This window comes from Dama dama, chromosome 12, assembly GCF_033118175.1.
Source record: "Dama dama isolate Ldn47 chromosome 12, ASM3311817v1, whole genome shotgun sequence".
Classification (NCBI taxonomy): domain Eukaryota; kingdom Metazoa; phylum Chordata; class Mammalia; order Artiodactyla; family Cervidae; genus Dama; species Dama dama.
The window spans coordinates 85,203,724-85,221,662 of record NC_083692.1 but is presented as its reverse complement, the minus strand read 5'-3'; the positions used below and the strand labels follow the sequence as shown (position 1 = coordinate 85,221,662).

Here is a 17,939-nt window from a genome sequence, read left to right as displayed (position 1 = left end):
TGGAAGTACTGATGCTGAAGCTAAAGTTCCAGTATTTTGATCATCTGATGGGAACAGACTCATTGGAAAAGTCCCTGATGCTGGGAAAGATTGAGGGCAGAAGGAGAAGAGGGCATCAGAGGATGAGATGGCTGGATGGCATCTCTGATGCAAAGAACATAAACTTGGGCAAGCTTTGGGAGATGGTGAGGGACAGAGAGGCCTGGTGTGCTGCAGTCCATGGGGTTGCAAAGAGCTGGACACGATTGGGTGACTCAACAACAACAACATGATCCTATTACTGTTTTCTTAATTGTTTTGGGTGTTTTCTATAGGTGGGTCTTTTCCTTCTCTTGTTTTCTACCTAGAGAAGTTCCTTTAGCATTTGTTGTAAAGCTGGTTTGATGATGCTGAATTCTCATATCTTTTGCTTGCCTGGAAAGCTTTTGATCACCTCAATAATCACCTCTTATAAAACTATCCCCATGGGACTTCCATGGTGGTCCAGCAGTTCAGAATCCGCCTTGCTATGCAGGGACACGGGTTTGATACCTGGTGGGGAGGGAGCTAGATCCTACATGCCACAAATAAGTTTGTGTTCTGCATCTAAGACCAGGTGCAGCCAAATAAATAAAAATAAATATATATTTAAAAACAGTATCTCCAAATACAGTTACATTCTGAGGTGCTGGAGGTTAGGGCTTCAGTGTATGAATTTTGTTGTTGCGGTTTAGTCCCCCAGTCATGTCTGACTCTTTGCGACCCCATGGACTGCAGCACGCCATGCCTCCCTGCCCCTCACCATCTCCTGACACTTGCTCAAGTTCCTGTTCTTTGCATTGCAGATGCCATCCAACTGTCTCATCCTCTGATGCCCTCTTCTCCTTCTGCCCTCAATCTTGCCCAGCATCGGGGACTTTTCTGATGAGTCATCTGTTCCCATCAGATGACCAAATTACTGGAGCTTCAGCTTCAGCATCAGTCCTTCCAGTGACTATTCAGGGTCTATTTCCATTAAGATTGACTGGTTTGATTTCCTTGCCATCCAAGGGACTTTCAGAAGTCTCCAGCACCACAGTTCAAAGGCATCAATTCTTTGGCATGCTACCTTCTTTATGGTCCAGCTATCACAACCGTACATGACCACTGGGAAGACCATAGCCTCGACTATATGGACCTTTGTCGGCAGAGTAATATCTCTGCTTTTCAACACTGTCTAGTGTTATGGGAGATACAATTCAGAACAATGACACCACTTTAAAGAGAAACAACTAAGGTTCAGAGAAGTGTGTGACTGTCTACAATCACACTGCAGGCTGAGAGGGGAAAGCTTCATCTCCAGTGAGTCCTCCAGGGAGGATCGTATGAAAGACCAGGACACAAAGTCTAATGTCTCAGCTTTGCCCCCACTAATTCTGGGATCTTGTATAAATGCCTTCACCTCCCTGGACCTTAGTTTCCTTTTTTGTGAAATGAGGACAGGAAAAAACTGTCCCTCACTAGGCCGTGAGGATTCAGTGAGATCTAGACAGAAAATGCAAATTACTACAAATAATGCAGGCCTGTGGCCTGATAACCCCACTCTGGCAGCTTCTCCACTTTGCCATCAAAATCCACTCTTACTTACCACTAGCCAGGTTCGATTATTTTCCTCAGGTGATTTGCAGTTTAATAGCTGGAAACACCAAGGGTTTGAAATAGTCACAGTGGAATTTCAGGCATCAGCTGGCAGGCTCACGGGGCCTTTCTTGGAAGCCGAGTGTGTGGCAGGCACTAAGCGGAAAACCCACTGACGTACCCTTCCACCTGGCTGCCTGGGGGTTCTTGCTCCTAAATTATAGGCTGCACACAATTTGATTTCATTTCACTCTAAATTGGTTGGCCTGCAACCAGGGAGGCAAGGTGGAGTCGAATCAATTCTGCTGTGCAAATAAGCCAGCGTCTGCTAACTCGGGGCTGCCTAGAAATGAGGCCCATTTACAGAGCATTAAGGCAATGACTGTGGTTTGCCTTTTGGGGTCAAACTAGGCACAAATGCAAAATTGTTTTCAAATGTTTTGTTGTTCAGATTTATGTAGCATGTAAATCCTAGGGACCGAGGAGCCTTGTGGGCTACAGTCCATGGGCTCACAAGAGTTAGACATGACTTACTGATATCTATTCTGTGAGGATCTACTCGATGCAAAGCGCTTTGCTGAGGCTGGAGCCAGACTATGGAGAGAACTTGTCTCCCTGTGCTTGGAGGGGTTCAGGGCTGGAGTGGACCTAACAGTGCCACCTAGTGGGCGGAAGGGCAAATTGGGGAGGCAGAGGCCAGTTGCTCGGTCGCTCAGTTGTGTCCAACTTTGAAACCCCATGGACTGCAACACGCCAGGCTTACCTGTCCTTCACCATCTCCTGGAGTTTGCACAAACTCATGTCCATTGAGTCAGTGATGCCATCCAACCATCTCGTTCTCTGTCGTCCCCTTCTCTTCCTGCCCTCACTCTTTCCCAGCATCAGTGTCTTTTCCAATGAGCCAGATCTTTACATCAGGTGGCCAAAGTATTGGAGCTTCAGCATCAGTTCTTCCAATGAGTATTTAGGACTGATTTCCTTTAGGATTGACTGGTTTTATCTCCTTGCAGCCCAAGGGACTCTCAAGAGTCTTCTCCAGCACCATAGTTCGAAAGCATCAGTTCTTTGATGCTCAGCCTTCTTTATGGTCCAACTCTTACATCCATACGTGACTCCTGGAAAAACCATAGCTTTGACTATATGGACCTATGTCAGCAAAGTAATGTCTCCGCTTTTCATTACACTGTCTAGGTTTGTCACAGCTTTTCTTCCAAGGAGCAAGCATCTTTTAATATCATGGCTGCAGTCACCATCTGCAGTGATTTTGGAGCCCAAGAAAATAAAGTCTCTCACTGTTTACATTGTTTCCCTATCTATTTGCCATGAAGTGATGGGACCAGATGTCATGATCTTAGTTTTTTGACTGCTGAGTTTTAAGTCAGCTTTTACACTCTCCTCTTTCACCTTCATCAAGAGGCTCTTTAGTTCCTCTTTGTTTTCTGCCATAAGGGTGATATCTGCATATCTGAGGTTGTTGATATTTCTCCCAGCAATCTTGATTCCAGCTTGTGCTTTATCCAGCCTGATATTTCGCATGATCTACTCTGCATAGAAGGTAAAGTAAGCAGGGTGACAATATATACAGCCTTGATGTACTCCTTTCCCAGTTTGGAACCAGTCCATTGTTCCACAACCAGTTCTAACTGTTGCTTCTTGACCTGCATACAGGTTTCTCAGGATGCAGGTAAGGTGGTCTGGTATCCTTATCTCTTTAGGAATTTTCCACAGTTTATTATGAGCAGTCAAAGGCTTTGGCATGGTTAATAAAGCAGAAGTAGATGTTTTTCTGGAATTCTCTTGCTTTTTCTATGATCCAAAGGATCATGCCAACAGATGTTGGCAGTTTGATCTCTTGTTTCTCTGCCTTTTCTAAATCCAACTTGAACATCTGAACGTTCTCGGTTCACATACTCGGTTCACATGAAGCCTAGCTTGAAGGATTTTGAGCACTACCTTGCTAGTTTGTGAAATGAGTGTAATTGTGCAGTAGTTTGAACTTTCTTTGGCATTGCCCTTCTTTGCAATTGGAATGAAAAAGGACCTTTTCCAGTCCTGTGGCCACTGCTGAGTTTTCCAAATTTGCTGGCATATTGAGTGCATCACTTTCACAGCATCATCTTTTAGGATTTGAAATTGCTCAGCTGGGACCAAAAAACAAAAAAAAAAAACAAAAGAAATTGCTCAGCTGGAATTCCATCATCTCCACTAGCTTTGTAGTGATGCTTCCTAAAGGCCCACTTGACTTCGCATTCCAGATGTCTGGCTGTAGGTGAGTGATGACACCATTGTGATTATCTGGGTCATTAAGATCTTTTTCGTATAGTTCTCCTGTGTATTCTTGCAACCTTTTCTTAATATCTTCTGCTTCTGTTAGGTTCATGCCATTTCTGTCCTTTATTGAGCCCATCTTGCATGAAATGTTCCCTTGGTATCTCTTAATTTTCTTGAAGAGATCTCTAGTCTTTTCCATTCTATTGTTTCCCTCTATTTCTTCTCTTCGTTCACTTAGGAAGGCTTTCTTGTCTCTCCTTGCTATTCTTTGGAACTCTGCATTCAGAAGGGCAGGTCAGATGTTGTTGTTTTGTGACAGAGTGGCTCCCTTCCTTTCCTTTATTCATCCTGTATCCATCTGGACTTTTTTTTTTTTTTTTTTTGAGATCTGCTTTAAATCCCACCCCTATGGTGTGGTTAATGGGCTTTTCATCCATGTATCGTATCAGGATAGCTGGTTAGAGGGAAGCACCTTTTTTCCTTTTCTTTTTTAAAAATTGCAGTGTAGTTGATTTGCCGTGTTGTACTAATCTCTGCTATACAGAAAAGTGACTCAGCTACACACATTTATGCATGTTTTGTATTCTTTTCCATTATGGTTTATCCCAGGAGATTATAGTTCTCTGTACTATACTATACTGTATAGTACTATACTGTACTATACAGTAGGGCCTTGTTTATCCATTCTAAATGTAATAATTTGTAACCACCAACTCCAGATTCCCAGTCCATCCTTCTCCCCATCCCTTCCCCTTTGCAACTGAAAGTCTGTTCTCCGTGTTTGTGAGTCAGTGGTGTCATAGTTTAGATTGCACATATAAGTGACATCATATGGTATTTGTCTTTCTCTTTCTGACTTTTCACTTAGTCTGATAATCTCTAGTTATGGCGTTATTTTGTTCTTTCTTACGGCTGAGTAATATTCCATTGTGTGTATGTACCATATCTTCTTTATCTCCTCTCCGTTCATCTGCCAATGGACATGTAGGTTGTTTCCATGTTTTGGCTTTTGTGAGTAGTGGGAAGCAGGTTCTTTTAATCTGGGCTTAACCCTAGCCTTGCTGTAAGGCATCTTCCCCAGATCTGGGGCCAGATGCTTAAATGTGGTCAAGTTGTCCAGTGTGTAAATTTCCCAGCCCCTCTGTTCGTCTCTGGCTTTTGGCTCTGTCAGCATCCTCTCTGACCTCCTAGAATGCAGGGTCCAAAGAGAGAAGGCCAATACTGTATCCTGAGTCACTGTGGACAGAGTGTAGCTGACCTCCCCTCTGGGTCTCGTATCCACCGTCCAGCTGTAGCCATCACTGTGTCTAAGCTGTCCTGCAGACCTGCCTCGCTTCCTTCCTTCCACCCCCACTTGCCTGAGGTTCTGCAGGCCCCTTGTCATAAGACCTCCTACTGTATGAGATCTGCTAAACTTATTCATATGAAGAAGTGAATAATGAGTATCAGTTGCTCCTTTCTGGAGCCCTTGTATTTCAACAAGTGGCCAATACTTTAATAAAAACATTTTTTTTTAGGGAAGATAGCAAGAAACATAAGAAGTAGAATGATAGACCCATAGTTTCTGCTGGGGGCCTTCCACATGCCCACCAAGCAGGCGCCATCCTCACATTGATCAAAGGCTGTAGGCCATTGGCCTGTTTGCCTCCTTGTCAGCATGGACATCACCAGATGGCCAACACCAAAATCAGATTGATTATATTCTTTACAGCCAAAGATGGAGAAGCTCTATACAGTCAGCAAAAACAAGACTGGGAGCTGACTGTGACTCAGATCATGAACTCCTTATTGCCAAATTCAGACTTAAATTGAAGAAAGTAGGGAAAACCACTAGACCATTCAGGTATGACCTAAATCAAATCCCTTATGACTATACAGTGGAAGTGAGAAATAGATTTAAGGGACTAGATCTGACAGACAGACTGCCTGATGAACTATGGACGGAGGTTCGTGACATTGTACAGGAGACAGGGATCAAAACCATCCCCAAGAAAAAGAAATGCAAAAAAGCAAAATGGCTGTCTGGGGAGGCCTTACAGATAGCTGTGAAAAGAAGGGAAGTGAAAAGCAAAGGAGAAAATGAAAGATATTCCCATTTGATTGCAGAGTTCCAAAGAATACCAAGGAGAGATAAGAAAGCCTTCCTCGGTGATCAATGCAAAGATATAGAGGAAAACAATAGAATGGGAAAGACTAGAGATCTCTTCAAGAAAATTAGAGACACCAAGGGAACATTTCATGCAAAGATGGTCTCAATAAAGGACAGAAATGGCATGGACCTGAGAGAAGCAGAAGATATTAAGAAGAGGTGGCAAGAATACACAGAAAAACTGTACAAAAAAGATCTTCACGATGATGTGATCACTCACCTAGAGCCAGACATCCTGGAATGTGAAGTCAAATGGGCCTTTAAGCATCACTACGAAGAAAGCCAGTGGAGTTGATGGAATTCCAGTTTAACTATTTCAAATCCTAAAAGATGATGCTGTGAAAGTGATGCACTCAATATGCCAGCAAATTTGGAAAACTCAGCAGTGGCCACAGGACTGGAAAAGGTCAGTTTTCATTCCAATCCCAAAGAAAGGCAATGCAAAGAAAGTTCAAACTACCACACAATTGTTCTCATCTCACATGCTAGTAAAGTAATGCTCAAAATTCTCCAAGCCAGGCTTCAACAATACGTGAACCGTGAACTTCCAGATGTTCAAGCTGGTTTTAGAAAAGGCAGAGGAACCAGAGATCAAATTGCCAACATCTGCTAGATCATTGAAAAAGCAAGAGAGTTCCAGAAAAACATCTATTTCTGCTTTATTGATTTTGCCAAAATCTTTGACTGTGTGGATCACAATAAACTGTGGAAAATTCTGAAAGAGATGGGAATACCAGACCACCTGACCTGCCTCTTGAGAAACCTGTATGAGGTCAGGAAGCAACAGTTAGAACCAGACATGGAACAACAGACTGGTTCTAAATAGGAAAAGGAGTACATCAAGGCTGTATATTGTCACCCTGCTTATTTAACTTATATGCAGATTACATCATGAGAAACGTTGTGCTAGATGAAGCACAAGCTGGAATCAAGATTGCCAGGAGAAATATCAATAACCTCAGATATGCAGATGACACCACCCTTATGGCAGAAAGTGAGGAAAAACTAAAGAGCCTCTTGATGAAAGTGAAAGAGGAGAGTGAAAAGGTTGGCTTAAGGCTGAACATTCAGAAAACTAAGATCATGGCATCTGGTCCCATCACTTCATGGCAAATAGATGGGTAAACAGTGGCAGACTTTATTTTTTGGGGCTCCAAAATCACTGCAGATGGTGACTGAAGCCATGAAATTAAAAGATGCTTACTCTTTGGAAGGAAAGTTATGACCAACCTAGACAGCATATTAAAAAGCAGAGACATTACTTTACTAACAAAGGTCCATCTCATCAAGGCTATGGTTTTTCCAGTAGTCATATATGGATGTGAGAGTTGGACTATAAAGAAAGCTGAGCACAGAAGAATTGATGCTTTTGAACTGTGGTTTCGAGAAGACTCTTTTTTTTTTTTTTTTTGGAGAAGACTCTTGAGAGTCTCTTGGGCTGCAAGGAGATCGAACCTAAAGGAGATCAGTCCTGAGTGTTCATTGGAAGGACTGATGAAGCTGAAACTCCAATACTTTAGCCACCTGATGCGAAGAGCTGACTCATTTGAAAAGACCCTAAAAAAAAAGACAAGACCCTGATGCTGGGAGAGATTGAAGGCAGGAGGAGAAGGGGACAACAGAGGATGAGATGGTTGCATGGTATCACCAACTCAATGGACATGAGTTAGAGTAGACTCCGGTAGTTGGTGATGGACAGGGAGGCCTGGCGTGCTACGGTCCATGGGGTCATGAAGAGTCGGACACGACTGAGTGACTGAACTGAACTGAACTGAACAGCAGCCCTGGTGGGCAGACCGCTGCAAGCTGAGACTCCTGCTGCCCATTAGAGAAGGCTGTCCACTGTAATCTGGGAATGTCAGCAGAAACCATGGTGAATCAAAACCTAAAATTTTTTGATTTTAGCTAATCAAAAAATTAGCTAAAACCCAAACCTAATTCAAACAGTATTTCTTCACTGGACCTTGAACCAACTTTGTTCTTCCCCTCCCCCTAGTTGACCAGTTTCACCCAGAATTGAACCAAGATGGGAATGCCCCCGCCATCTGGTTAAGCTAATGTCACACATTTCATAGATGAGGACACTGAACTCTGAGAGCCGTGGCCCAGCGTAAAGTCATTTAGCACCTCACTGGCCCAGATTCGACTCTTTGCTCTGATATCTCCCTGCTTTCTCCAGTCATCTAAGAGACCACTTGACTCAGAATCTCAAGAGGTAGTAGAGGTTACGATACGTTGTTTATTCTTGTATTTTTTAAATTCTTTATTATTTTTTAAATCATTTTGAAAAATAGAAGTATAGTTGATTTAGTGTTGTCGTGTTTCAACTGTATAGCAAATTGTATAAGCAAGTATAAAGCAAGGTGTGCACTTTGTTGTACACCTGAAACATACATCTATATTTACGTACATATGTGTTCTTTTCCATTATAGGTCATTACAAACATTGTATATTTTTGAATCAAGTTTCTCTCTTAAACTAAGAAGTTGGTAACCCGAATGGGAAATGAATGTCTAGGTTGGAATTCTCCCAACCTTCCATTCCTCCCACAGCCCTAGAAAACCAGATGGAAACCTTTAAAATTTATCATGACTCGATTTACATTTGGTTCAGTTCAGTTGCTCAGTCATGTCCCGCTCTTTGTGACCCCATGAACTGCAGCACGCTAGGCCTCCCTGTCTATCACCGACTTCCGGAGTCTACTCAAACTCATGTCCATTGACTCGGTGATGCCATCCAACCATCTCATCCTCTGTCGTCCCCTTCTCCTCCTGCCTTCAATCTTTCCCAGCATCAGGGTCTTGTCAAATGAGTCAATTCTTCACATCAGGTGGCCAAAGTATTGGAGTTTCAGCTTCAGCATCAGTCCTTCCAGAATGAATATTCAGGACTGATTTCCTTTAGGATGGACTGGTTGGATCTCCTTGCAATCCAAGGGACTCTCAGGAGTCTTCTCCAATACCACAGTTCAAAAGCATCAATTCTTCGGTGCTAAGCTTTCCTTATAGTCCAACTATCACATCTATACATGACTACTGGAAAAGCTATAGCCTTGACTAGACAGACCTTTGTTGGCAAAGTAATGTCTCTGCTTTTTAATATACTGTCTAGGTTGGTCATATAAGTGATTTACATTACATAAATTTATTGTCATTATTATTTGTCTCAATTAATCTACTCATTTTTATTTACCTTTCAAAGATTATAGCAACATTCAGCTAAATCAATGGTTCTTAACTAGGGGAGGTTTTGCCCCAGGGAACATGGCAACTTTGGGAGACATTTTTGGTTGTCACGGCCTGGAAGGGGGCCATGGCAGGTGCTATTGGCATCTCGTAGGGAGAGACCACAGATACTACTAACAATGCATAGGATAGCCCCCCAACAACAAAGAATTGGCCCCAAATGTCAACATTGTCAAGACCGAGAAACCCTGATCTGATCAAATCCTGATCAGATAACACAAATCCTGCTGCTTCAACAAATGAAGCTCTTTCCTTTTCCATGTTCCTCCCAGCCTCCATCCCACCATGTGTACTTAAATGTCTGTAGTTCTAACCATCATGGCAGGAATACCGTTGACATTCCACTTTTGTTTCACATCCTGAGCTTTTGTTCTTCATGCCTCCTCATCTCCACAATTACTGACTGTTTTTCTTTTTAATTAATTTGTTTACTTATTTTGGGCTTCATCGGGTCTTAGTTGCGGCACACAAGCTTCTTTCTAGTTGTGGCGCTGGCTCCAGAGCAGCGGGCTCTGTAGTTGCAGAACGTGGGCTTAGTTGCACCGCAGGGTATGGTGGTAAAGAACCCAGCTGCCAGTGCAGGAGACATAAGAGACGCGGGTTTGATCCCTGGTTCAGGAAGATCCCCTGGAGGAGAGCTTGGTAACCCACTCCTGTATTCTTGCCTGGAGAATCCCATGGACAGAGGATCCTGGTGGGCTACGGTTCGGCGTCGCAGAGTCGGACACGACTGAAGCGACTTGAGCATGCGTGTGGGATCTTAGTTCCCTGACCAGGAATCGAACTCACCTCCCCTACATTGGAAGACGGATTGTGAGCTACTAGACTGCCAGGTAGAGCCCCACAGTTACCGTTTTAAATGGCTGTAACGCAGTCCTCCACGCAGGTTGACACCCCATCTTTTATCTGACCAGTCCAAGTTTCTCATCCTGGGTGAGGTGGTTGCCAAGAGCCTTGCTAGATGGGCTGCCTGAGGTGGGGGGTGTTTGTGTGGGCCTTCTCCTCCACCTGCAGCCCAGGCTGATGCCATCATAGTCTTCATCAAAAGGCCTTTGTGAAGCGCTCTGGTGAATATACCTTGGGCCCCAGGGCGATCTCCTGCAGAGATCATCCTACCAGCCCCTGACATGCAGGGCTTGTTGGCTCAGACAGGCAGCATATATGTCAACCATCCGAAGACCTGGCTGTAGGCCCCAGGCAGAGAGTGCAAAACCAGATTCTTAAGCAACATTCATGACAGAAGTAAGTGCCTCTGGGAATGGACAGATAGGCTGGATTCCCAGAGGAAGTCGGGGCCTTGAATCCAGCCGACTGCAGGCTCCTGGGAGGACACGAGATTTTAGAAGCCATGGGAAGGAAGCGGGAAGCAGCGTGACAGATCAAGGACTCGGGGTCAGGTGGTCCAGGCTCCAGTGGACAAGTGCACAGCCTGGGAGAAAGGCGGATGCTACCAGAGACGTTCCCCTGAGACCTTCCGGCCACCCTCTTGTGTAACCTCAGCATCCCTTTTTCTTCCCCCTGCAGGCGTTCCATGAGCAGGGCATCCTTTTTGGCTACCGACATCCACAGAGTTCCGCCACTGCCTGCCTCCTCAGCCTTTTTCAAATGACCAATGAGACCCTCAACATCTGGACACACTTGCTGCCCTTCTGGTACCTCCCGGCCCCCTTGTCCAGCTGTCTCATGCAGAGCCTGGGAACCGGGGCTTCATTAAACACAGCTGGGGTGGGGCAAGCTGAGGTTCCGTGCTGGAATGTGGGGGACTCCCCCCGTGGTGCATGGGTGTGGAGCCGGGGCGTGTGGGTGAGCTCTAGGGCACGGATTGCCATAGAATTTGAGGGGCTCCTGCAGCTCCCCAGTCTTTCCCTGCTCCCTGCTTCAGGGTCTGATTTGAGAGCATTGTCTTATTCAGTCTTAGAGGCTGTCTGAGTCTTCTAGAAGCCCTGGCTAGCACTCCCTAGCTTGAATAAGTCACCTCTCTGGGCTTTGCATGTTGCCATCTGCGGAGCAGGAGCGAGAGTCTGCACTTTTCCCAGGGTTGCCCCAAGGGTTATCAGAGGAGATGTGGGAAAAGGTATCGGGCACAGAGCTGTGGATGCTCATGGTCACTCTGGGACCACAGCCGCTGTGAGACACTTGGTCAGGCAGCACTTGAACAGAGCCAGCCAAGAGAATGAATGCTCTGGCAAGCGCATGCATACAGGTGGGAACTGCCAGGGAGGTGAGGAGCGACCTGGCTTAGAAAGATGGGGGCCGAAGACCAGCTTCGCACACCCGGTGCCTGGGCATAGCGAGCGGCAGGTAGAGATGGGATCATAGTATGTGAGAGTTGGCAGGACCTCGGAGGTCACACAGGCCACCAGCCCCCTCACACCGCCACCAGCTGACACAGATGCGGCCCAGAGAAGGGCGCGGCTTGCTTATATCTCATGGCAAGTTCTAGCACAGGCTAGTTTCTGGACTTCCCTCTTCCGATTGTATTGAGGACCAGAGAGAGTAGGAAGGACCCCAGGGTGTGCTGCAGGCGGAGAGGGGCCCGAGGAAGGAGACCTGCTCAGCCGGCAGTCAGACCCGGGCCAAAATGTGCAGAAGGCTGCTTGTGCCAGATGCATCAAGGGCAGGGAAGAGAGAGCCCAGGCTTGCTGTGGGATGGGACCACCTGCAAAGAAGCCCTAGGGCCTGCAGCCTGGCCAGGAAGGCAGCAAGATCTGCTCAGGGAGGCTCTTTGTCGTATTAAATTGAAGTAAACCTAGATAAGGGCTTCCCTGGAGGCTCAGTGGTAAAATCTGCTTGCCAGTGTAGGAAACACTGGTTTGATCCCTGGGTTGGGAACATCTCCTGGAATAGGAAGTGGCAACCCACTCCAATATTCTTGCCTGGGAAATCCCATCATGGACAGAGGAGCCTGGCAGGCTACAGTCCGTGGGGTCACACAGAGTTGGACATGACTGAAGCGACTAAACAACAACAAAATTTAAGTAAAAAGTCTAAATGCTAATACGTTGTAGCACTGCAGAAGGGAATCGAGTTATCTTCCTGTGACCCCTCTTGTCCTCTCTGGAGTGGCTGGGGTGACCTGCTGCTTGTAATCCTCCCAGGACGCTTTTCTAGAGACTCGAGCATCTGTGATGCGTGTGTGCCCCCAGCACCTGCTTCCCTCCTCCCTCTGCTCCTCCCTTGCTTCTGCCTCGAGATCTCCGTCTGACCCCCACACAAGCCTTTTGTGTGGCTTTTGTACAGCTGTGTGGCGTTCCATTTTCTGGATAAACGACAGGTGACTCAGGCTGTTTTGAAGTCTGTGTCACTACGAAGTACCAGCCTGACCGTCCCTGTTGGTGGGGCTTGCGTTGCTGCATGCACATGCCTTCATAGTCATTCTACACCTGAGCCACGCTGGCCGCAGCGCCCCACTGGGCCCGACGCCCCTGCACCGCCAGGGCCCTGGGAGTGCAGCACGGAGCAGCAGGAAGGGCTTGGGAGAGCAGGAGAAAGATGCCCCAGGGCAGTAGGACTCGGGGATAATCCCGAGATGGTAAAAGGATACGTTTTGAAGAACAGCAGAGGGAACAGATCACAAGCGTGGGCACAGATCACAAGTGTAGCCAGAGGATTGAGCGATGCTCCCATGGTTCCCCATGAAGAGCTTTTAGTCCCTTCCCTGGGGGAGTTGTGGGAAAGGGACCTGACTCTCTAGGAGTGGTTCATGGAAGCGAACAGCTTCTGCAGGAAAGACCCCCTCACCTGGGTTATGGGTTGGGCAGATCTGACGTGGATCTGTGTTGTGTTTCTGTAAGAGACGAATCTGGAGGTCTAGGCTTGGCTGAGACTGAGCCTTGGGACCAGGCCCCTCAGAAGAAGAGATGGTGATGTTAGTGGAAGAACAGCATGGAAGAGGGGGGAGAAAATAGTCCTGTTGCCTTCTAGACTTTCCAGACAGAGGGGTTGTTTCTCTTTGAGGGGTCTTCCCACAAGGGGAGACTGACCAACCATGGAGAGAATGACAAGGCCAAAGTTGGATCCTATGAGGAATGGCTGAATGCACTGAGGTTCTTTAATGTGAAGTTCAGAGAGGTGGGGAGGGATTATGAAGACAGTGGTGAGATATTTGATGGGTTTGTTGTCTGTGGTGCTGATAGGGAGAACTAGGACTGATCCAGTGGAGAGAAACTCCAGGGAGACAGATAGTAGCTCAGTGAAACTTTCAAACACTCAGAACTGTCTTTGGAGGTGGTGAGCTCCCCGTCCCTGGGAGCATGCAAGCCAAAAGTGGAAAGTCACTTGGGCAAGAAGCTGTAAGAGGGATCTGTCACCACATGCAGAATATGCAGACTGGACCATTGCCCTTCCTGTATATGTCCAAACAGTAAGGACCCCACTCACTCTTCCTTGCCCCTGGCATGTCAGCAAAGTGAGACCATGTAGGGGCTGGTCATCCCAGGGGAAGGGCAGGCAGGCAACAGTCAGGTGAAGGCAGTAGGAGGAGCCCTCACCCCAAAGGTTGAGGGTGCACCCCTGTGTTCCAGGTTCTTCTCGTGGAGGTTTGTGAGCATCCTGCAAGCGACGGATGTCCTGAACGACAGCTACTCCTGGCCTCTGCTGGTGTACATGGGCGCCAGCTGCTTGTTCCCCCTGGCGTCCAGCTGTGCACACACCTTCAGCTCCATGTCCAGGAACGCCCGCCACATATGCTACTTCCTGGACTATGGTGCCGTCAACCTCTTCAGCCTGGGTGCGTGAGGCCCTGCTTCTGTCCCCCAAGACCAAGCCACCTGCCCCTTCCCCTGGGAGCTGAGGTCACTGCGAGGCTCTGCTGAGCTTGCAGAAGGGTCGCTGCCATGCCAGGGCCCCTGCCCGGGTGCCTGATGAGGGTTTTAAAAGAAACTTGTCCAGAGGTGTGCTGGCAAACACTGAACAACTGGCTCCCTGGGGACAGAAGTCCCAGTCTGTGGTGATGGCTGATAGCTATGGTGTATGTACACCCGCCATGGCCGGCTTCCAGCCACCCACCCTGACAGCAGGGCCCTGAGCTGCGGAGTATCATTACACCCATACTATAGATGAGAACAGTAAAGGTCAGTTACCCAGATAGCGCAGCTTGTAAATGGCAGAGCCAGGGCCTGGGAGCCTCAGGGCCCCTGCCTGTGGCTTCCTCAAGTCCCTGGGCCTGGATCCACCTCCCTGGAGCTCCTGCAGTGATTCCCTCATTTCCACTCCTCACTGGGAAGAGCTCCCTAGGGACAGTCCGTGCCTCTTCCTCATCTGGTTTTCCGGTCCGTAGCTGAGAGTCTGACTTGGGGGGGGAGGGTGTTCAGTAAACCCGAGAGGAAGGTCTAGTCAGTTGAGAGAGGCTGGGGGTCCCCCTGGGGCTCCCTTGCCTGCAGCCACCTCTCCTCCCTGACCCCATGGAAACCCCCAACCCCTGGAGGGTGGCGTTTGCTCAGCTTCCTCACTGGTGTCCCGCTGTTCCCCTCCCATGCAGCCCTCCCGTGCACGTGCGCTTTGACTAGGCTCTGGCCATTTTAATCCCCTGCTTAAACTCCTTCGGTGGCCCCCATTGCCTGAAAGGGGATGTTCACTTTCATTGGTCTGGCATCCAGCGCTGTGTCCTGCTCCTGTTCCCAGGAAAGCCCCCTCTGCCCCCAAGCACCAGTCGGAACCTCCAAAGGGCCAGCGCCTTTGCTGCGCACCCACCCATCCTCAGCACCCACCTCACCCTGCCACCTGGAGGCTCTCATCAGCTTTGCTTCCCACTGCAGTTCTGGCAGGCGCTGGGGCTCCCTCGCTCATGTCGCCCATGGAACTTGGCCCCAGCCGGTATATACAGACCGCATGCCTCTGGGGCCACGTGGGAGCCTCCCCACGGTATCAGGCCGAGAGAAGGGTCTGTCTGTCCTCCTGCGGGCCGTTCCCAGCTGGCATCGCACAGGCGACCTGCATGAGTGGGAGCGCTGTCCCAGGAGGTGGTGATCCTTGGCCCTTACTGCCTGTGGGACCCTGGGCACGTCCCCCAGCTTCCCTAGATCTCAACAAATAGGATCAAAGGTAGAGGCTGAACTTGCATGGCTTGAGGCCTGCTGCAGCTTTGAACTTGGATTCCAAGTTCTCTTTATCTTTGGATAACAGGTGACCTTAGACCTGACCTTAGGCCCTAGGCTGACAGATCTGTGGCTGCCTCTCCCAGAGGGACCTCGGCCTGGAGAGGCCCTCTGGTCCAGGCCCCTGGACACACCTGCCCGCTTTGAAAAGGACAGTGCTGGTCCCTGTTCTTTTGAATAAAAGCTGCAGCAGGCAGGTGTCTAGAAGGTCCTTCAGTAACCCTTCCCTCACAAACTCCGAAGCCTAAAACCACACAAACGCCGAGGCTAGCCCCTCATGCTCGGTTTCTTAGCTGGCCTGGCCCGCAGCCCCCTGATGTGACAGCCCCCCTTCAGCAAGGGCTCTCCCTGCCCGCACCGCTGATTATTCCACAAGGAACACCCGTGTCATCATCTCAGGGCAAAGCCGGGCACACTGGGGTGTCATCAGGGACCACAGCATGAGGTTAAAAGCAGGGACTGTTGCTGCGCTGCCTGTGTTTGAAGCTTGGCTTTGCTGCTTTCTCACTGTGTGCCCCTGGGTGGGTTACCAAACCTCTCTGTGCCTCTGTTTCCTCATCTGTAAAATAAGCATCAGTTGCAGGACTGATGTCCGAGGGTGGCTGTAAAGATTGTAAGAGTTAATACCTCTCAAGCCCTTGGAGCAGCACTGGGCTCCCAGAACGGTTCTCAGGGTGGGATCCGGGTGGGCAGGGAAGGGAGACGGGGACCTATAGGCTGCGGGGGGGGGGGGGGGTGGGGGGTGGGGCGGTGATGGCATAGCGTGGGTGGGGTGCAGGACGGCTCAGGGTCTGTGAGGGTGAGGGGGGCTCAGCCAGATGCAGGGCGGGGTGGTCTTCCCAGGGCGTCCAGACAGTGCTGAGTCCTGGCTTCTTGCCCATGGCTGGGTTTGCTCCCCCAGGCTGTGCCGTCGCCTACTCGGCCTATGTTTTCCCGGACACGCTGGTGAGCACCACCTTCCATGACTACTACCTGACCCTGGCCGTGCTGAACACCATCGTTAGCATCTGGCTCTCCTGCTACTCCAGGTACCCGGCTGCTCTGCCACAGAGGGCGAGGGGCGAGGGGCGGGTGGCAGTGGAGTGCGGGGCTCCCCAGACTGCCGGAGGGGACCGCGGAAGAGGTGCTCGGGAGCTGGGGCTCAGTTCCACACAGACTTCCAGGAGCTGGGCGGGACCAGCTTCACAGGCACACGGCCTGTGCTGGTGCTCAGGGCTCCATGATCGAGAGGGCGTCACACTTGTCTAATGCCCCGCTGTTGTTGTTTTGAAACACTTAATGAGTTTTGAACAAGGGGGGGTCCCGTACTTTCCTTCTGCCCTGCAAATGATATAGCTGGCCCTGTTGCTGAACGAGTCACTTACCCTCCTTGAACCTCAGCTTGCTCATCTATAAAATGGGCTCAAGGGAGTTCCCTGGCAGTTCAGTGGTTAAAACTTGGCACTTTCCCTTCTGTGGACTGGGCTCAATTCCTGGTTGCGGAACTAAGATCCTACAAGTCATGTGGCTTTGGCCAAAAAGAAAAAGAAAAATAGGGTCAACACAGCTACCCTGTGAGATGGATGTAATATATCCAGAATACTTGGCACAAGCCTGGCCCAGAGGAGGCACAGCATAAACGGGTGGTCTGCTAGTAGGAACTGAGAGGGGCCTGCCTTTAGCCACAGGCACACCTCAGAGATACTGCAAAGATATCAACTTCGCAGTAGGCAAGTCATTGAACTTTCTGGTTTCCCAGTGCATATAAAAGTTATATTTATACTATAGTCTATTGACTGTGCAATAGCATTATGTCTAAAGAAACAATGCACACATCTTAATTTAAAAATATGCTATTGCTTAAAAATGCTATCATCTGTCAACACGGGGTTACCACAAACCTTCAGTTTGCAGAAGCCACAATAAAGCAAAGTGCAATACAACAAGATATGCATGTGTGTGATGCATAGATGATATTCAAACATCTGACACATCCCCAGGGGAACCATGATGGCCATGAGTCATGCCCAGCTCACTGGCTCGAATTCTTTTTTTTTTCCTTTCACTCAAGGAAGCTCACTGGGATGTGAGTACAAGCGGGCACTTTTTAGGATAACTACTCTGGATTATTCTTGGTAAAAAAAACAAAGTACCCAAAATGACTGAGGAAGCCTCTCGAGTGATGGTGTTTTCGGGTAACATTCCTGTGTAGTGGTGCCAGGTGCTGGGGGCCGTCCACGGTGGGTTAGCAAGAGCTCCTAGGAAGGCTGGCGGTCCTGACCATCCGCGCCCCCAGCCTGTGTCTTTCCTGAGCCATGGCCTTGTAGCATTCTTATTCCTGGCAGCCGTAGCTCTTCCCTCCCCAGGAGAAAACCTCAGGGGTCGGAGTGGCGAGGTATGCTTCTGCAACTTCCCCACAATGATTTTGGCTCCAGCTTTCTTTGGGGGACATTGGGTTTTGTGGGACCCAGAGGTAGGCAGATTTTCCAAACTTGACAAGCTGCTTTTCTTTAAAAGTCAAAGAGGAGAGCCTTAAACAGCATCAGGAATGCTTGCCCCAACTTGCCTTCCCCTCACCTGTCCTGAGGCAGGTGGGCAGCGTG

At 48.6% G+C, this 17,939-nt stretch overlaps 1 protein-coding gene across 6 annotated transcripts in view; it reads left to right on the top strand.

Annotated features, from left to right (window-relative positions):
• PAQR5 (progestin and adipoQ receptor family member 5) overlaps positions 1-17,939 on the top strand; it is a 122,005-nt gene that overhangs the window by 89,371 nt on the left and 14,695 nt on the right. For all 6 annotated transcript variants that reach the window (XM_061157978.1, XM_061157981.1, XM_061157980.1 and 3 more), the window contains 3 exons: positions 10,787-10,914; positions 13,786-13,991; positions 16,259-16,385. In XM_061157978.1, the coding sequence (XP_061013961.1) occupies positions 10,787-10,914; positions 13,786-13,991; positions 16,259-16,385 (461 nt within the window). The remainder of the gene's footprint in view (positions 1-10,786; positions 10,915-13,785; positions 13,992-16,258; positions 16,386-17,939) is intronic.